This window comes from Archocentrus centrarchus, chromosome 18 (assembly GCF_007364275.1).
Source record: "Archocentrus centrarchus isolate MPI-CPG fArcCen1 chromosome 18, fArcCen1, whole genome shotgun sequence".
Lineage (NCBI taxonomy): Eukaryota > Metazoa > Chordata > Actinopteri > Cichliformes > Cichlidae > Archocentrus > Archocentrus centrarchus.
This window is the reverse complement of record NC_044363.1, coordinates 6727928-6746288: the sequence shown is the minus strand read 5'-3', so window position 1 is coordinate 6746288 and position 18361 is coordinate 6727928. Positions and strand designations below refer to the sequence as shown.

The 18361-nt window shown below is 38.8% G+C and overlaps 2 protein-coding genes across 3 annotated transcripts; both read left to right on the top strand.

Moving 5' to 3' along the window:
• Nucleotides 1-204: 204 nt before the first annotated feature.
• LOC115797419 (protein FAM111A-like) lies at nt 205-7354 on the top strand. Of its 2 annotated transcripts, XM_030753999.1 has the most exons (7): nt 205-305; nt 2100-2144; nt 3189-3239; nt 3341-3415; nt 3551-3613; nt 4619-4672; nt 4761-7354. In XM_030753999.1, the coding sequence occupies exons 4-7, from the start codon at nt 3347-3349 to the stop codon at nt 6519-6521; spliced, it is 1947 nt and encodes a 648-aa protein (XP_030609859.1). In that variant the 5' UTR covers nt 205-305; nt 2100-2144; nt 3189-3239; nt 3341-3346; the 3' UTR covers nt 6522-7354. The 2 variants fall into 2 exon arrangements, with proteins under 2 accessions (XP_030609859.1, XP_030609858.1); XM_030753998.1 differs by lacking the exon at nt 205-305 and having other exon boundaries at nt 1970-2144.
• A 6226-nt stretch (nt 7355-13580) lies between these two features.
• Nucleotides 13581-18061, top strand: LOC115797260 (protein FAM111A-like). Its single transcript, XM_030753784.1, has 6 exons — nt 13581-13786; nt 14750-14827; nt 14915-14983; nt 15072-15137; nt 15368-15421; nt 15635-18061. Exons 3-6 carry the CDS (start codon nt 14921-14923, stop codon nt 17411-17413), a joined length of 1962 nt encoding a protein of 653 aa, XP_030609644.1. The 5' UTR covers nt 13581-13786; nt 14750-14827; nt 14915-14920; the 3' UTR covers nt 17414-18061.
• Nucleotides 18062-18361: the final 300 nt, after the last annotated feature.

Here is an 18361-nt window from a genome sequence, read left to right as displayed (position 1 = left end):
TAATGTAAAGACATTATTAAGTTAAGAAATCAGTTCATAGTTAATTAATAAATAGGTTTAATTCATTGTAAATCAGTTTTAAGAAGTGTTCCGAGAAATTATCAGAGTGAGATATCTGTATGTTGCTTTTTCTTTGTGGTGACTGTTGGAGTAGGAGTGGTGCTCTCGTTACAATAGTACATCTTAAACGTCTTTTCTCCAACGGTAAAAAGTCAAGCCAGCTTTCTTGGCTGAGAAACGGCAAATCTCCGACTTTGTGTTAAATGTGCTCTTTACGCTTGTTTCCTTGGAAAATGTTTGTCTTTGTGAGTATTCGTGAATGTTTTAGCACATCAATTTAAGTTTATATGCCGAAATAATTATAAAATAGAATTTCTATGTGTGTTTTTAGTTTATGAAGTGTTTCCGAATGTAGCACTATATATTTGTAACAGTTTGTAATTCATTGTTCTTCTTATTTCTGTATTTTTAGTTACAAAAAAAAACACGAAGAAAGAAAGAAAGAAAAAAGAAAGATATTAAAAGAGAACCTCCATTAGTTACAAGAAAAGCAAGCCTTGTGTGGAGCTATCTTCATTTTGTTCGCTGGCTGTCTAGCAGCATACTGGCTCACATGTTGTGAGGACAGCACAGTAGCAGTCGGTGTCAACATGTCACATTTGTGTTTAGGAGTGAGTTTTGGTAGCCTAACTGCAGCCAAACCTCCATGATGAGGAGAACAGCTTTTCAAGGATCATTGAAAGGCCCAGTGCTAATCCGTTACCTGCCCACATTCACTCCATACATTTGGAGTTTTTGATGCTTACCAAGCAGCCCTGGAAAACAGGAAACTCCACACACTCACAAGTTTGAGCTGTTTAAGAACAACCAGTCAATTTTGCATGGAAAGAAAATGTAAAATCAATAAGATGGTTTGCATTTGCAACAAGAAATGAAGACAGATTGTGCTTTCATTTAGTGCAAATGTGTATGAATGCTGTGCCAGAGACTGTACAGCCTCAGGGCTTGTTCACATGTTTGGTACAAGCAGGAACCTCCAAAGCCAAAGGAATGTGTAAGGAACAGTTTAGGACTGGGCCCCTCATGTTAAAAACTGTCTTTGTTGTATTACAGTAATAATCTGTAAACATTTAACAGTTTGTGCATCAGGAACAAAGTTTTCTTTTGCCAAATCAAGCTGCTTTCTTATCACAACTGCTGCTGATTACTTTGTATTCAATAAATAAAACAATAAAAAGGTGCTTAAGTTTATGGGGCTGGCTTCATAAATGGTTTCCAGGTGTTTTCATGGTGTCAGTTATGTTGCACATGTGAGTGCACTCACTGAAAGGTGAAACATGTCAAAGGTTCATTTTCAGGCAGATTGTTCCTTTTCTGATAAGTGTGTGTTAGACATGTTTCCCATGTTTTAAAATTTTTTATCGACAATGTACAATAAATAAATAAAATAGACCTTCCCCGATTCTCCCAGGTTCACCCAGTGCTACTGTCAACAGTAAGTAACACTAATTAATGTGAGCTTAGAAATAGTCCAACAATATGTGCACATGCAGTCTCAGGGTGTGACCACGAGCTGTTCAAAGGTGAGCAAAGACTGCGGTTCCCTTAACAACAGTGGGTTTCAACAACAGAGGTTATCTCAAACTTCAAGCAGCTGCTTCTACAAGTACACAATTTAAGCAGCACTTAAAATAAAGCCCACAAATACAAGTCTAGCTTTTAGTTTAACTTTCAGTCAAAGGCTGATTTTCCAGGGGCATTCCTTTTTACCTCATACAAAGCCTGACAAACACATAATTTAAAAAAAAGCCGCACTGCATCACGTTTTTCTCGCTTTTAATCAGTTTCATCCGGAAGCAGCTAGTGACTCATAGCTGACTACCCGCCCAAATGAAAAACCACTGAGGGAAGCAGTCAAATCAGACTTGTATTGCTGGGAATAAGGCCACTCATGTTCTCAGAGCAGTAAACACCATTTATTGGCTTATAATCGCTGAAGTAATCATTCCTCAGTCTTTGCATTCATGTAAGCTTAAAGTTGTTCGCTCAGGGCCATGAGGTGGAACTGAAGAGTGTTTTTTTTTTGTTTTTTTTTAAAGGATTCAACTTGTTGCCGTTTGATCAACTTCTTTCATCTCCAACAGGTAAAGTAACTTTCATTTCAGAAAGACGCAGATCCCTGATTCTAACAGATCTTAAGGTTTGAGGGGTATGTGGGGGTCAGGATGGGTTCTTTCATAATTATTGTTTGGAAAGACAGTTTCTTTATTATATAGCAACATGTTTTTAGATAAAATGTTAATCCAAAATAATCCACAGAAATTCCAGTGTTGCTTTTTGTTAATGGTGTAAGAACAGATTCATCACGTCTGTTACGCCGGGGGGTGATTTCACAAAAACTCAGCTAAATATAATCAAATCCTTCTGCATTACTAGATACCGCTGGAGTTAAGAAATGTTTTAATTTCCTGGATAAAACAAGTCATTCATACCAGGCTGCCTCAGGCACAGCCCTCTGTTTCAGTTATTTAATATAACAAAATCATTGATACCAGTGTGCTGATCATTACATTTTCACATTGGTAGTCCCAAATTTGATTAAATAACCCCACAAAGACGGGCTGCCACAACTCACTTGTCACTAAATAAATTGAAGCCAAACATGAGAAATAATCAGGCATCATGTTTCTAAGTTTCAGTTTCCAGTAAGAACTTTTTCAGAACAAAAAAAATTGCAGTAGTTACTTCTGAGCAGCCCTAAAATACTGCTGGGCAGGTTCAGAGGCATGACACAAAAACAAGTACAAGCGTCAACATCGTTGAATTTTGGCGGGCAAGTTCTTCCTTTTTTCTAGGAAGAGCCAAGGCTCAGCTTCCTGTTTACATTATCACATGCTCGGGGTGTTTGAATGGCGATTGTATGAAATGCATGGACAGAAATTATTTCTTAAAGTGTGCTAAAATGCATGGAGAGGGTTTAATCTTGACTGCATTTTCAAAAATGTTAAAATATATAATGTAATGGCAACAAGCTAATTTTATTCATTTTGAATTAAATCTAACAATGGGGTGTGCAAAGTACAAGGAAAAAACACACACAGGACATTCGAAGTTAAATCCTCAGCATGAACTGAATTTTATTGTATTTACTCATAATGTTTATAAGGCATATTTTTTAAATTTTTTAGTCTTTGAGGATTTGAGTGGAAAACAGAGCCTGCTGGGTTCTTCGTGCCAAGGTGAGTTTTCTGGGGGATGAATCTGTTGGAGCGCCTCAATTTTGTTTCCCCTCATAAGAACAAAGTCATTACATACTCTGCATTTATGTTCCTGATGTCAGGAGAAAATGCCTCCCAAACCAATGAAGAAAATGCCGGGGGGGGGGAGCATCATGAACTTTTTTTCAAAGCAAACTGTAAGTAAAAGCTTGGCTAATAATACAGTGCTCATGCTTGCCAATTTCTAATCGCGATATTGATCAGCTGTATCGGACAAATTCATTTGTATGTGCATTTTTGTTTCTTATTTTAAATTATTATTATTGAATCAGGGCAGTCCTGGTGGCAGCAGAAGCAGAGCGAGCATGCAGCCAGAGGGATCTGCACCCTCTCAGGTGAGGCATTATGTTGGTGTGAAAGGAGCTGATTGAAAAATAAATACAGCTGTAGGTTTGAGATTTTTAACATTATATGAAATCCAGCGCAAAACACCACCCACTATAACATCAGTAAAAAAACATAAGCATAAACCCTGGAGGTTTCCTTCTGATAAAAGGCAGTTTTTCCTTCCCACTGTCGCCAAATGTTTGCTCATGGGGTCATTTTGATTGTTGGATTTTCTCTAACTATTGTGGGCTCTGTACCTACATTGTAAAGCCTTGAGGCTTCTTGTGATTTGGCGCTATATAAATAAAATTGAATTGAATTGAATTGAATTAGGCCTGCAATAGGCTGGCAGCCTGTACAGGGTGTACCCTGCCTCTTACCCTATGACAGCTGGGATAAGAAGAAGAAGAAGAAGAAACAGCCTTTATTGTCCCACAGAGGGGAAATTTGGGTGTAACAGCAGCCGCAGTTATTATAAATATAAATAAAGATATAATAATTCACACTATTAAGAAAAGAATATATATAAAATCAACAAACAATATTAACCTTTATACTACTAATAATAACACTATATACAATGTACATGAAGCTCCAGCCACCCTGCAATCCTGAACAGGATAAGCAGAAGAGGATGGATGGATGGACTGAATTGAATTGAATTGAACTGAATTACCTTTCTGACACTGTCAATGAAAACTGAAAATGTGTGAGCTTCATAAAGGTTCATAATAATGACTGCTAAAATATGCACACAGGATCTGTTTGATATGACTGACGCTGTGTGCAACCCAAAACTTGTAATGAAGGATGGGCATGCAAGGAGGATTCAGCATTTCACACACTTTTGTAATCAGGATGCTAAATTATTGTCTTCAACAAATAGCAAATGTGAACTGTTTAGGTTGTTTGGGGCCCTGCATGGAACCTGTTAAATCTCACAAAAACCTTCAGGAAATCTGTATCATAATTTAATATTTATTTGTATATATTAATATTGATCATTTTTGCAGGGTGCTATGCCAACTCCAGTGAGTGTGAAGGAGGAGAGTGATGTGGATTTGACTGTGAGTAGGCTGTGTTACAGTGCATCAACAAAATACTTTGCTTATTTAGCACCACTACTTCTAACTTTCTCACTCTGATTTCCTCCAGGGCCGACACTCACATGAATTCACAGTGAAATTCAATCAAGCTAGCCCTAACGAATACACTGTTCTCTGTAGTCAGCCCTGCACAGTGCTCAAGGCCATTAAATCAAATGAGAAATGCAATGAGAAGATTAAGTGTTCAGATGAGAATATTATGATTCAGCTGGGTAAAGCAGACAAGGAGTCAAGTGTTGCAACACACTTTCCTTGTTCTTGTATCAATGATGGTGAGTGTCTGATCATATTGTGTAAAGAAGAAAAGGTGGAAGTTAAAGTCCAAGATTTCAAAATAATTCATCCAAAGGATCACTATTCTGTCTTCTACATAGACACAGTTGGGGGGCTGCACACTAAAAGAAAGGAGCTTTTTAAAAACAGTGATGTAAAGAAGTTCAAGCGTGTCTGTGTTTATGGGGAGAAGGGGATGACTGTGGATGAGGCAGTGAAAAGAGACGGTCGCTTCATTGATGACCTCGGCTACTTTGAGCTGTCCGACAATCGGGATCTAAAACGCCTTACTGTACACACACAAAGAGTCGACAACCTTCACCTGAGAGATTACAAGATGCGCCTTCCAAAGAATATAAAAGAAAACAATGAAAAACAGCAGGAAAGCCCATCAAATAATTCCCAAAAGAAATGTAAAAGAAGATCACGGTCAGAGGTTTTAGCTTTAGCAGAGCAGGAGGGACTCAGTGTGAAAACAGCAGTCAGAGAAACAGACAGTGGAGTTGATACAGATGAGATTTATGAACGACTGCGTGAGCAGTTTCCAGATCTAAAAGAATGGATGGAGAATAGATTCCCTGGTGATTCTTACCAGGAAGCATTGACTCTGAGGAAGGAAAACTTTGGAAAGATCCAGCAGGCTTTTAGTGAAGTTCACAGAGTCAGGAAGCTGCTAGAACTGGGCAAGTCAGTTTGCAAAATCAGTGTGAAGGATATTTGTGTGGGAACAGGCTTTGTGCTGTTTGACAATTTGATTCTGACAAATGCACATTTGTTTAAAGGTTATGTTGAAGGAAAGGAGCTGCAGCAGGATGTTGAAGTGTTTGCTTTATTTGACTACGAGGAGCCTCTGCCAAAATCAAATTTCTACTTTTTTACTGCAGAGAATAGATTCATTGACTTTGATGCTGAGCTAGATTATGCAATTCTAGAGCTCAACCCTGAAGGCTCAAAGCCAAACCAGCAAACAAAAGCAAAGAACATACAGGTACCACCAGGGCTGCTCAACAGGTTTGGTCCACTGCCTCCCAATGGTGAGGCCTGCATCATTGGACACCCAGCAGGGGGAGTGAAAAAAATGGATCCTACATGGATCATTGAGACAGAGAAGAGAGGGCAGGCTATTGATGAACATTTACGTCAGTACAAAGACCCGTTTATCATCACAACAATCAGTGATTGGCTCAAAAAGCAAGGCATCGAAGACATACTGATAGGTGGAAGTAAAGCAGAAAAAGTGGGGACCTACCACACTTTCATGTATCACGGTGCCTCTGGCTCTCCTGTCTTTGATGGACTTGGCAGAGTCTTTGGTTTGCACACTGCAGGATACGTCTGCAATTCAGCGAACGGTATTGAAAGTGTCATCGAATGTGCCCATCCTCTTCTTACTATATTTGAAAACTTTGTGGGTAATCTGAAGGAAAGTGAAAATGAGGAGCTGTTGAAAAGCATTGAGGAAGCAGCAAAGAGAAATCCACACCTGAAAGAGATACTCCATCCTGAGGAAGCTGAGGAGCCGATGGAAGTCAGTTAGGCATTCAGATTAGAGGCTCCTTGGGCAAGTGGCAAACCACTTCTTCTAATCTTCATAGGACTTGAACACATTAGGCTAAATCTAAACCTATGCTTTAGGGGCCTGTACTATGAAACAGGATTTTGGGATTAGTGATGTAAGTTAAGCTCAGTGTTTTCACCATCAGCAAATTCACTTCTTACTGGGGTTTCATCACCATCACTACTTAAACATTTGGCAAACCTAACCTCCTGCAGAGCAAATTATGTCTGAGATAAGATAATGCACACAGAACTGCTGAATAACAGAGCTTTCTGCAGAGCTATAATGTGGTCTATATTAGAGACTTGACACTTTGGGCCAGTTTTCCTTCTGGCTGCTGATGACATTTACTGAAGAGGTGCAGTCTTTTTCCTGACCTTGTAACTGTCAATAGCTCTAAACTGTGTTGTCCTTTCATTATGAACATCAATCTAAGACACAGATTCTTAAAAGAAGGAAGGTTAATGTGATTTCATTGTTCTCTATCCATTTATTTTATGTCAAAATCCTAAAAAAAAGAGAACATTTATGCCTCTTTTCCATTAGTACCTACTCACCCCAAGAGTACCTGGCTGTAGGCAAGAGGGCGCTGCCATACCTCAATACCTCAACCAGAACTCCACAGAAAGTTGATCTATACCGGAAGTCACGTGATCTTTTGTCCCGTGAACAATTAAATCTGCCGGTTTGTTCTACAGTTTGTTAATTTACATGTTCAGGTCTTTTAGCCTCTTTTTATGTTTGTTTCTCAGTAAATTCTCAGTAATGATGTTCCTGAGTTCAGAGGTGGGAAGTAACGAAGTACAAATACTTCGTTACTGTACTTAAGTAGATTTTTCAGGTATCTGTACTTTACTTAAGTATTTATTTTTCTGACTACTTTTTACTTTTACTCCCTACATTTTTACACAAGTATCTGTACTTTCTACTTCTTACATTTTCAAACAGACTCGTTACTTTTTAACACGTCAGAAGAAGTTTGCATTTCCGGTCAGTGCGCCGTCAAACATCAAACGATCTGAGCCTAAACGGAGGAATAATAACACATAAGAGACAATCGTACTGGCGTATCCTCCATCACCGGGGCTTATCTCGTACAAAGGGATTAAATATGCAAACCCATATAATTAATGTATCATTTATAGCGCTATAATCGGGCCGGACCGAGTCCGTAAGTTGCGCTGCGGCACATAAACAGCTTAGCTAGCACTACTGAAGAAGAGCGAGCATGAAGGGAGTAACGTGTGGCAGGTAAATGCAGCGTTTCTAAATGCTCAACAAATATCAGCAAACACACAAAGTGTGTGCAGTTTGTCACACAGTGTGTCTGCTAGCTAAAAGAAGAGCTGCTGTATTTCAGGGAGAGCAAAGAGAGAGAAGTTCACTCAGAGATGGAGAAAGAGGACAGGAGAGGAAGAAGAGAGGCTAGAATTAAAGGTAAGGACTGGAAAATAAACTGAAGTATGCTGACTTTTGTAGTTCAAAGATTCTATGAAAATACTGCAGTTTAGTGTGTAATAAATAGGTTAGCTTGTTGTACTGTATTTACAGTAAAGCTCTGTGTTGGACTGGAGCACAGTGTTTGTGTTCATGGTCAGAGTTACAGGTTCCATCAGTGCAGCAGAGATGTGTTTGAATCAAAGCTGCTGATGCTGAGATTCATTCACTGAATCCAACATTTATGCAGCCTGTATGCTGTCAGTGTAGGGGATGGAGATCAGCTCAGATAGCTGTGAAATACTGAGTTACATCTTTGTGAGTTCACTTCATCCACACAGAGCAGTAAACCTCAGAGCAGCAGCAGCAGGTCAGCTGATCACAGTCTGCACACCAACATCATTTACTGCAGCTCACAATAGAAAGCTGTGATTCTTCTCCCCATGCAGAGCCACTACAGCTGATCTTAGGGTTCCTCCACCTGCTGAATCCCACTGTAACCCCTGAGTATCCTCATGTTGGTGTTTAGGTGGAGGCACAGTCACCCTCTACTATGCAGGACATGGAGAATAGAGCTGTGTTTAAATTCCCTTTAACAGTTTGTGTCCTACATAACAAATTCAAGCTGAGTGCATTCATTAGGATTAAAATTTAGATTGGAATAATGTTTGCATTCTCATGTAATTTTATTTTATATTATTACAATAATATATAACGAGGTTCGGTTAGTTTTACACAAAAATAGCAGGTAGAAACGTCCTCCAAAGAACTACTTTTACTTTCTTACTTTGAGTACATTTCAGAGCCTGTACTTTTTTACTTTTACTTAAGTAGAGAAGTTGAACCAGTACTTCGACTTTTACTAAAGTATTTTTTAACATAAGTACTTGTACTTCTACTTAAGTACAGAATGTCAGTACTTTTGCCACCTCTGCCTGAGTTATTTTGACCTGGGGCCAGTTTCATTTATCAAAGTGTCAGAAACCAAAAACCCGCAATTCCCAGTGATAAACTCACAAAGAAGACCAACTTCTTGCGGAGTTCTGGAATGGAGTTGAGGTATTGCAGCGCACTCTTGCCTGCAGCCAGGTGCCTCTTACTCACCCCAGCTTGACATGACTTGGCACGATCTTGTTTTGTTTCCATTACATTTGAGTACCACCACAATGTGGGTGGAGTTAATATAGCAACACGGGCCGCAGTCTCTTGATGTAATTTGTATGTGATTCAGACACAACGTGTACACGGCTGTGTTGTGCGATAGTACCCATGAGCAGTCATTTGCTTAGAAACGTCATATAAACTTTCTCATTTCACGTCTCATCTGCCACCAAGCACAGAGACGTCTGCACCTCCTCATTCGACCACGGTGTTGGTTTCTATGCCTCCATTTTCTTGCTGTCGGGTTTTAAAAACGGTGCAGTTGATTCTGTTGAAGGAGTCGCTCTCATGACTCTGCTAGTGACGACACTCCTTGGCCAATCATGCCGTTTTTTGACGTCACATTTTTGGATTGCCTGGAACCACGGCTGAGTGGGTACTAAAAAAGTACCTGGTACCAGGAGATGACCCTGCCAAGTCAAGTCAAGCCGTGCTGAGTAGGTACTAGTGGAAACGCAGCATAAAACATTGTACTCTTCACCTTGTGTTGATCTTATTTCAAATTTGCAAATAAGGCTGAGTTTCTGGTTCACTGATGAGCCTGTTAACTTGTGAACTCTGTGTTGATAATAAACTCACCTCCATGTTTGTGATGCTGCCAACACCACCTCTTTCAGGTAAAAACACACAAGATTGCTAAACTGTGGTTTGACTTATCAGGCTGATAAACGTCATGTGACTGCTTAGCCTGATTGCTGATGTTAGGATAACTGAAGCTAGATAAGGAAAGGATCCTGGGTATGTTAAACTTCCTAGTACAGGCCCCTACTACTAAAGTTGTATTCTAGCCTTATGAGAAAAAAATTTTCTTTTTTTCCAAGTTTCTACTTGGTAGTTTTGAAAGCTTCAGTTTAGTTGTGCTACTTGTTTCCTTTCTGCTGTTGCATTAACCTTTTATTAGTAAAACTCACAGTTTTGACTGTTTTCAGTTTCCTGCCATTGATATTTTCCTTTCTTTCTCACTGCTGGATGTTAGCTGCTTTTTCCTCATGCACTCCCTTCAGTCTAAACAAGGGGCAGGAACAAACAATCAAAGCTTTATTTATAGAACACATTTTATTACACTCTATGATTAACTCTGTGTTTAAACTAAAAAATTAAATAAATAAACATTCCACTAAAACTCAGAAATCCCCCCAAAATAAGTTGATAAAATATGCAGAAATAAAATCTAAAGGGTATTTTAGACCTGGAACTAGACTCCTAAAAGGTTAACGATTGGTTTTGAACAGTGATATGTTGGAGCATGCCTTACATGAGTCAGCAGGGGTTTTTTTTCCATCTTCAGTTTATTGTTTTTTAGCTGTTTTAGATTTATTTATATATGTTTGTTTTTCAGCTACTGGTGAACTGAAAATCACTGTTTGAAAATTATGCTTTTATTGCACTTTGTGTTGTAGCCTTGCTGTGGATGTTTAATACACTGTTATTCAAACAATATGCTGTTAACCTGTTTGTGATGTGTTTGGTGCTGTCATTAGGATCTGAACTTTTCTTGGTTTTCAACCTTCCTTCATGTTGAATTAAGTCACGTTTATTTGTTTCTGTATACATCTTGAAACCCTCATATTAAAGGGCTTTCTGTCAACCAGATTTTATAAGGTGTGGTTTATACTGTAAACCTTTGTGGCAAATATTCCCAAAGGTAAACCCTTCCTAGTGAGTGACACTTTGTTCCTGTCATTATCTGAGTGATGTATCCAATAAAAAGTGAAATGCTAAACTCACCTTATCCATGAATGTGTGTTTGTAGCTGATAATCCAAGTTGAAGCCCATGGAATATAAAAGCTGCATGAAAACACTAACATCAACATTTCTGAACATGTTAAGAGTCGATTAATTATATTTCTTCAAACTGCGTACATCTAGAGAGCGATAATGAGCCCTAAAATCACTGGAATTACTTCTGTTTCCTTTCATCTGAAGTCAGAAAGAGCCTGAGATAAGGTCCCTGACCAGATGATGTTTAACAGTCATAGAAATGTATGACTGTTAAACATCATCTGGTCGCTTCACTTTATTTCGTGTTACCAGCGTTCTTTTTGTCTTGGGTGCAGTTTGTACTGTAATGTCACGTCTTATCCTTTGGGTTATAAAAATAAAGGCAAAAAGAACGCTGGTAACACGAAATAAAGTGAAGCGACCAGATGATGTTTAACAGTCATAGAAATGTATTGTTTTCTTGAACGATGATGTCAGCACTGAATGTTAAACTTTTATTTTCCATAGAACTTCCTGCAGTGATAACCAGAACATTCAGGTTGTAAGTTTGGACTGATTCATAAGAGACAGACAGAATATTTAGATTTGGTGTTTTATTTTGGTTTTAGTTCTTTTAGTCTTAGAGTGAAGAGTTTTTAAGTGTTTTAGATCTTTTGGTGTGTGCACATAATTCTAATATTCTGCCAGAATAAAAGACTGGTTCACTGAACAATCTGAAGGCTAGGACAGCCAATCTGCTGCTGGGGGCAGGTGGCTGAAGGCCAATCAGCAGTCAAGATGTGGAGCTACAGGTGTGATAACTAATCAAGGCCTAGACAGGACACAACAGGCAGAGGGGTGAGATGAGAGAGCAGGAGCTGCGTCACTTTAATGGCCGTGCACTAATGGCCGTACTGGACAGCAGTGACCACAAAGACAGACCCAACACTATGTCAAACCAGTTTTCTCTTTCTCCCAGAGTTACCTGTAGAGTAAATTAGGAAGCGATATCAGGAGGGAGCTGCTTTGCTGAGGAAGGACTGTTAACATGAAGAGATCAGGCTTATGAAAGAGTCTGCTGGGCTGGAGTCTAGGACAGAGTAACTGGACTGCAGTAACTGCTCACTCTCTGGACTGGCTGTGCTTTTGTTTCTATTCTCTTGTATTGAGATGTCTGTGTACAGTATTTTATAATGAATTTTCCCTCACAGGCTGAATTTAAGGAGTATAACACTTAACTGTTGTTAATTGGTTTTAGTGGTTTTATACTTTATTGTTCTTTTGTTGAGTGAAAAATAAAAATCAGCCTTTAACTACCACATTCCTCCTCCAGTCTGTGACCTCTGTGACCTTTTATTGATAACATGAATGAACACACAAAGTGATAAACATGTAGATTATAGATTCAGTGTGATTCAATTTTTAATGTTGACCTGTCCATTAGAGATGACAGAAAGAAATCCTTTATTCTAATGTCAGAACATGACTGAGAATCATCATATTTAGTTTGTTAAGCACCACCAGCGTTGCTGCTGACACACTGTCTGCAGAGAGGGACCTACTCACACACCTGTTCCTCCACAGTGGCCATCCGTGATGTCGCTTCTGTTGTGATGTTCTGGTGAGCATAACTTGCCTGTCAGACTTTAAAAACATTTTCATCTGTTATGATGGTCACGTCTCAGTAATTATAGAGACATGACAGCCTACAGGCTGCTCCCCAGTCAGCCAGTATGGTTAAATTTGTGGCATCCACTGGAAGAAAAGCGCTTACTCGAAATTTTTTCAGGAAAAAATTATAAAGAGATAAAAACAAACAAACAAAACACTAAAAGGCCACTCAGAGATCAAGGCTTTGTGGCGCAGTCCACTATGACACTATGATACATAAGACAAAACGTCCACGCCTTAATGATGGGGTAATGATAAGTCTGTTAACCTGTGAATACACACTAAAATGTGTTATTGTGAAGCCAGATCACCTGAGAAATTTGAACTTGCTTTATAATAAAGACCCTAGTTCAGTAAAATCCAACTTCATATTTTGATAGATTTTCTATTTTCTGCTATTATGAATTAAGCATTCGCTGTATGTAAAATCACACTACAATATTCCGCTCAGCTGCCATTAAACCGTTCCATATTTTTTTTTTGCTGGGAATAAAACCGGTTATGTTCTCAGAGTTCAGCCTGAGTCTGATCAGAAAACGTGGGAGTCATTAACAGGATATAACTGCTGACATATTGATTCCTCAAACTTTATGGATCCACCGTTTCTCTGCTCAAGGCCGTGAAGAGGAAGTGAAGAGCAGTTCTAGGGATTCTACTCACAACAGAAAATCAGACTCCTTCAGTGATGAATTTTAAGCTATGAAAGACTTTTTTAGCATGAGTCCAAACTAACAGCTCTGAAGCATCCAGGAGTATGAAAGGTCTTTGTGTGCAGTTTGTTTTTTTATTATAGCTTTGAAAGAAACTATTACATAGAAACATAATCTCTGCTAATCCAAATAACCACAGAAGTTAAAGCATCGCTTCTGGTAAAGCTGCCTCAGCCGCACTCGTCCCAGCGGTTCAGAGCAGACATGTCTTAACATGCCCATGCAGGGTGATCACAGGAAACAGATGATCCCTTCCGCTGTGATCTGATTGGTTTAAATGTTAAAATTGGGCGGGGTTACTTGCTGATTTGTTCCCGGTGAATAGGTACCACCATTGAATGTGCTTAGTCAGTCCCGCACTGAAGAGTACATCGGCCGGAACCGCCGCTAACACAGAATAATCCACTTTGTTTTTCTCCGCTCTCATTGATCCGACCATCCACTTTAGGCGCTGCTGTCACAGAATCTCGCGTCTTTTTGGACCTTTACTTCACTTCTCTCCTGCTCTCAGCGCTTATCTGTGAAAGTCCGTCTGAACAGAGAAACCTCAGCCTGACTGAGGGGTGAGTGGACTCGCTCTGTGTGTGTGTCTCAGAGAGAATGCTTTTTTTTAACAGAACAAATAATTTGTCATGTAATGTTTCTTTCTAATAATATCACTTTTATTTTCTGTTTATTTCCTGTCTTATTATGAAAGTTGCTGAATATACTTAGTTTTATAAACTTAGCAAAATGCCATTAGAAACATGCACATACACACATACACGTATACACACGTATATGTACAGTGCCTAATAAATTTATTAAACCACCACCCAATGTAGGATTATGGAGCTCTCAGGAAGGGCATCGTATAAAATTCTGCCAAAACAAATGTGTGCCCGCTGTGGCGACCCCTTGTGGCAAGACAGCAGCTGAAAGTAACTTAAGGTTTTTACAAAAAAGATTAAAATAAACGTAAAGCACATCATCACTTTTTTGATTACGATTCCAAATGACAGTTATTTACATGCATTACCGAACAGAAAAACTAGTTTTAGTGGTTGGATGTTATACTGTCCAGTGTGCCGGACTAACACATTCTTGGGTATAAAAACTCAGTTTATTTGTTTTTTTCTTTCAGGTGGTTTGATAAATTTGTTAAGCTGTATATACATATGTATATGTATGCTTCCCCCCAACTCTGAACAGGAAGAGGATGTATGGCTGTATACATATGTATATGTATACATATGTATATACATGTACATACATATCAAAATTAGAAAAGTGTAAATAATTGATGAGAACCTGGTCAAAGCCCTTCTCCATCCCTGTACCTTTCAATAAACATATTTTTGTACCACCTTTTAAACATGCTTAGACTTGAATCATATTCATATTTATTCAAGTTCAACCAGTTTGAAAACTTCAGCAGACTGAACTAAGACTTCTGTTGGACAGGATGATGCAGATTTGTAAACTTTTACTACATTTAAAGAGTTTGACACTTTCTGAATATTACCTCATATCTGCATTTATCACAGATTCACATCGACTGAACAACCAAATATCCTGAAGCGACACTGAAGGCCTGACACAGACTTTCACACAGAGTCAGCAGAGTGAGTTTGCCTGCCATGAGCTAAAGAAAATGATCAATCAATGTATAAAACACATTACACACTCAAACTTCATGTTTCTGATGTCAGGAGAAAATGTCTCCCAAAAAACACCAGAAGACAACTGAAGACATCCGATCCTTTTCTGAAAATAAAACTGTAAGTAAGATCTTGGCTAATAATGCTGCAGTGTTCATGCATCATCATTTGTCATGTGTCCGGTTTCATTTGTGCATCTTTCTATCAGGACAGTCCTGCTGGCGGCAGCAGCAGCAGCAGGAGCTCACAGCCAGGAGGAGCTACAGCCTCTCAGGTGAGGTCTTAGTTGGTGTGAAATGACCTGATTGAAAATTTTATGCAACTTTAAGTTTTTTAGCTTTTTGATATAACATGTAGTCCAGTATGACACATGCTTTGCCTTCTATAATAAATACATACTTTTCCCTTCCTGACATTATCATGTAACTGCTCAATGGAGTTATCCAATAACTGCAGTGGTTACAACATTAAACTGTAAATGTAAACAGTTTTCTTATTTTGCAGACTGCTACACCTGAGCCAGTGAGAGTGAAGAAAGAGAGTGATGAAGACTATAAGGTGCATATTCCTTTATGCAAGGGTGCAGTAATTACACCCTGCAGAGCAGAGTGTGGTGTATCATTCTGAATATACTGGTAGGGACATAACAGCCATCATTGCATGTTGGTAGAACATGTCCCTACTTAATTCTATGTCCATGCCTTTATGTATGAAATACATTTTATTTATAGTGCAACAAAGCATAAAACTTGATTCTCTGATTTCTTGCAGGACCCACATGAACATCAGTTCACAGTGGAGTTCAGTTCAGGTGACAAATACAACATTAACTGTGATAAGCCTTGCACAGTGCTGGAGGCCATAAAACGAAAAAAAATATATATGAAGATGATTAAGGGTCCAGATGAGAACGTCATCATTCAGATGGGTGCAGGAGATAATGAATCAGTCGTTGCAACACATTTTCCTTGTTCTTGTATTGGCGATCGTGAGGTTCTGACCATATCATGTAAATCAGAAAAAGTAGAAGAGGCCCAGGTCCAAGACTCCAAAATGGTACATCCCAAAGATTTCTATTCAGTCTTTTACATTGACACAAAGGGAGGGCTAAATGCCAAAAAGAAGAAGCTTTTTAAAAACGGGAATTTAAAACACTTCAAATATCTCTGTGTATATGGAGAGAAGGGGATAACTGTGAAGGAGGCTCTGACGAGAGACGGTCGCTTCATCGATAGCCTCGGCTACTTCGAGCTGATCAACATCAATGACAAATGTAAGACTGAGTGCACAGACAGGATGGATAATCTCAATGATAAGAAATTCAAAATATGTTTTTCAAGGCGAGATAATAATTTAACAGAAGATGTAAATCATCAGGCTGAACATGGGCAGCAGAAACAGCAAAAACCTGAACGTGCATCAAATAATTTACAGCGCAAGAAAGAAACCAAATCAGTCTTAGATGAAGCACAGCAGAGGGGAATCAGTGTGAAACAAGCAGTCAAAGAAACAGGCAGCAGCATTGACCGTAAGGTAGTTTATAAGCTGCTGTGTGAGCAGTTTCCACGTCTCAAACAATGGATGGAGAGCAGATTCCCTGATCATTCTTTCCAGAAATCACTGAACCTGAGAAAGGAGAACTTTGGAAAGATCCAGCAGTCTTTTAGTGAAGTTCACAGAGTCAGGGATCTGCTCCAGCTGGCCGAGTCAGTTTGTCTGTTGCAGGTACACATATCTGACTCTTCTGCAGAGCAGGGCACAGGCTTTGTGCTATTTGATAACTTTGTCTTAACGAATGCCCACTTATTTGAACAATGGGTGGACTCACAGTTGCATAATTGGTGTGAATTAGTAAACATCACTGCTGTCTTTAACTTTGAAAAACAGGAATCAGAGAAGATGAAGGTAAAAGCCAAGGTGTTTGTTGGTAACAATGAGTTAGATTACGCTATACTTAAGCTGGAAACAGAGAAGGTTCCTCCAGGGCTCCTCAAGAGATTTGGGCCTCTACCTTCAGATGGTGAGGCCTGTATTGTTGGACACCCAGCAGGGGGGGTGAAAAAACTAGATCCTACCTGTATCATCGAGAAAGAGAAACGAGAGGAGGCTGTTAATAAAAATTTAGAGAACTACAGAGATGATTTCATTGCAATCTATGAACTCAATCAGGCAATCAAAAATGACCCATATGAAAATATCCATGTGAATTACAACACTTTCATGTATCACGGCGCTTCTGGCTCTCCAGTTTTTGATGCTCATGGGCGAGTGTTTGGTTTGCACACTGGTGGATTTTTCTATGGGTTTCCAAAGGCTGATGAGAGTGTGATTGAGTACGCCTTTCCTCTGCTCACAATATTTGAAAACTTTATGGGTAATCTGAAGGAATGTGGGGATGAGAAGCTGTTGGAAAGAGTTGTGGAGGAGGCAAAAGGAAACCCACACCTAGAAAACATTATTTTGTCTGTTGTGGGGCCAAAACAAAGCAGACCTGAAGAAACACTCCAGGCTGAGGCAGCAGATTCTGAGGAGTCAATGATTCTCAGTTAGGGAGAATATCATCCAGCAAGAGGCAAAACACACATGATCACAGTAATTAGTCTGCCTGCCTAAAAGTCTGCCTTCTGTTTCATTTAGACCAGAGTTGAACTCTTGTTTTAATTTTTGTTTAGCTTCTAGTATTCAGTTTAGTTTTTCTTATAGGTTGAAGTGTCATTTCATTTTATCAATATTTTTATTATTATGTGGGTGGTGTTTGTCAGGGTGAAGAGATAAGAAGATCAGATTGGATATTATTATGAACACAACACGTCAAATCATCTAGACATCTCAAGTCTTGATAAACATTTGCACCGAAGCCCCCCGATGCTTTTTGGTTTGACAAATGTAACCATTTTGGCAAAGATTATAAACTGAGAACATTTTCTGTTAATTTTTTATTTTGCTGTTGTTTTGTGTACACACAATGACGCTTCTGTTGAATTACTGTAGATGATTATAATTTAAATCAACATGACTGAAATTTATTCAAGCAAAGTTTAGTGTAATATCCATTTACTTTTACTATATTATTTGCTAACATCTATTGGCATATGTATTCTGTTTTTATGTTGGAGAATAGTCCTCACATTTGTTGTGTTTGCTTTAGTTTTTATTAACACATAACAACTGAACAGGAAGTTGAATGTTATTGTGAAGTTTTTGGTGGTTAATAAATGAGAAGTGAAGCAGCACAGTGTGTGAAACAGTTTCTTGTCCACCAATATGTGTAGTGAAAAATTAATGTTAAGATGAAGATGATAACTACAACACTTCGTGAGAAACTGACCCTCAGCTGCAATGTTTTTGCTGTAAAGCTGCTTTAAATGGTTAAAATCTGTATTTTTATGTTTCCTACCATGAATTTGTCAATCCGGTTTTTCGAAAGTAACCATTTGGGAACCATAGCGGTAGGGATAGTGAAAAGTTTTGAGGGGGGAAAAAATGCATGCTTATTAT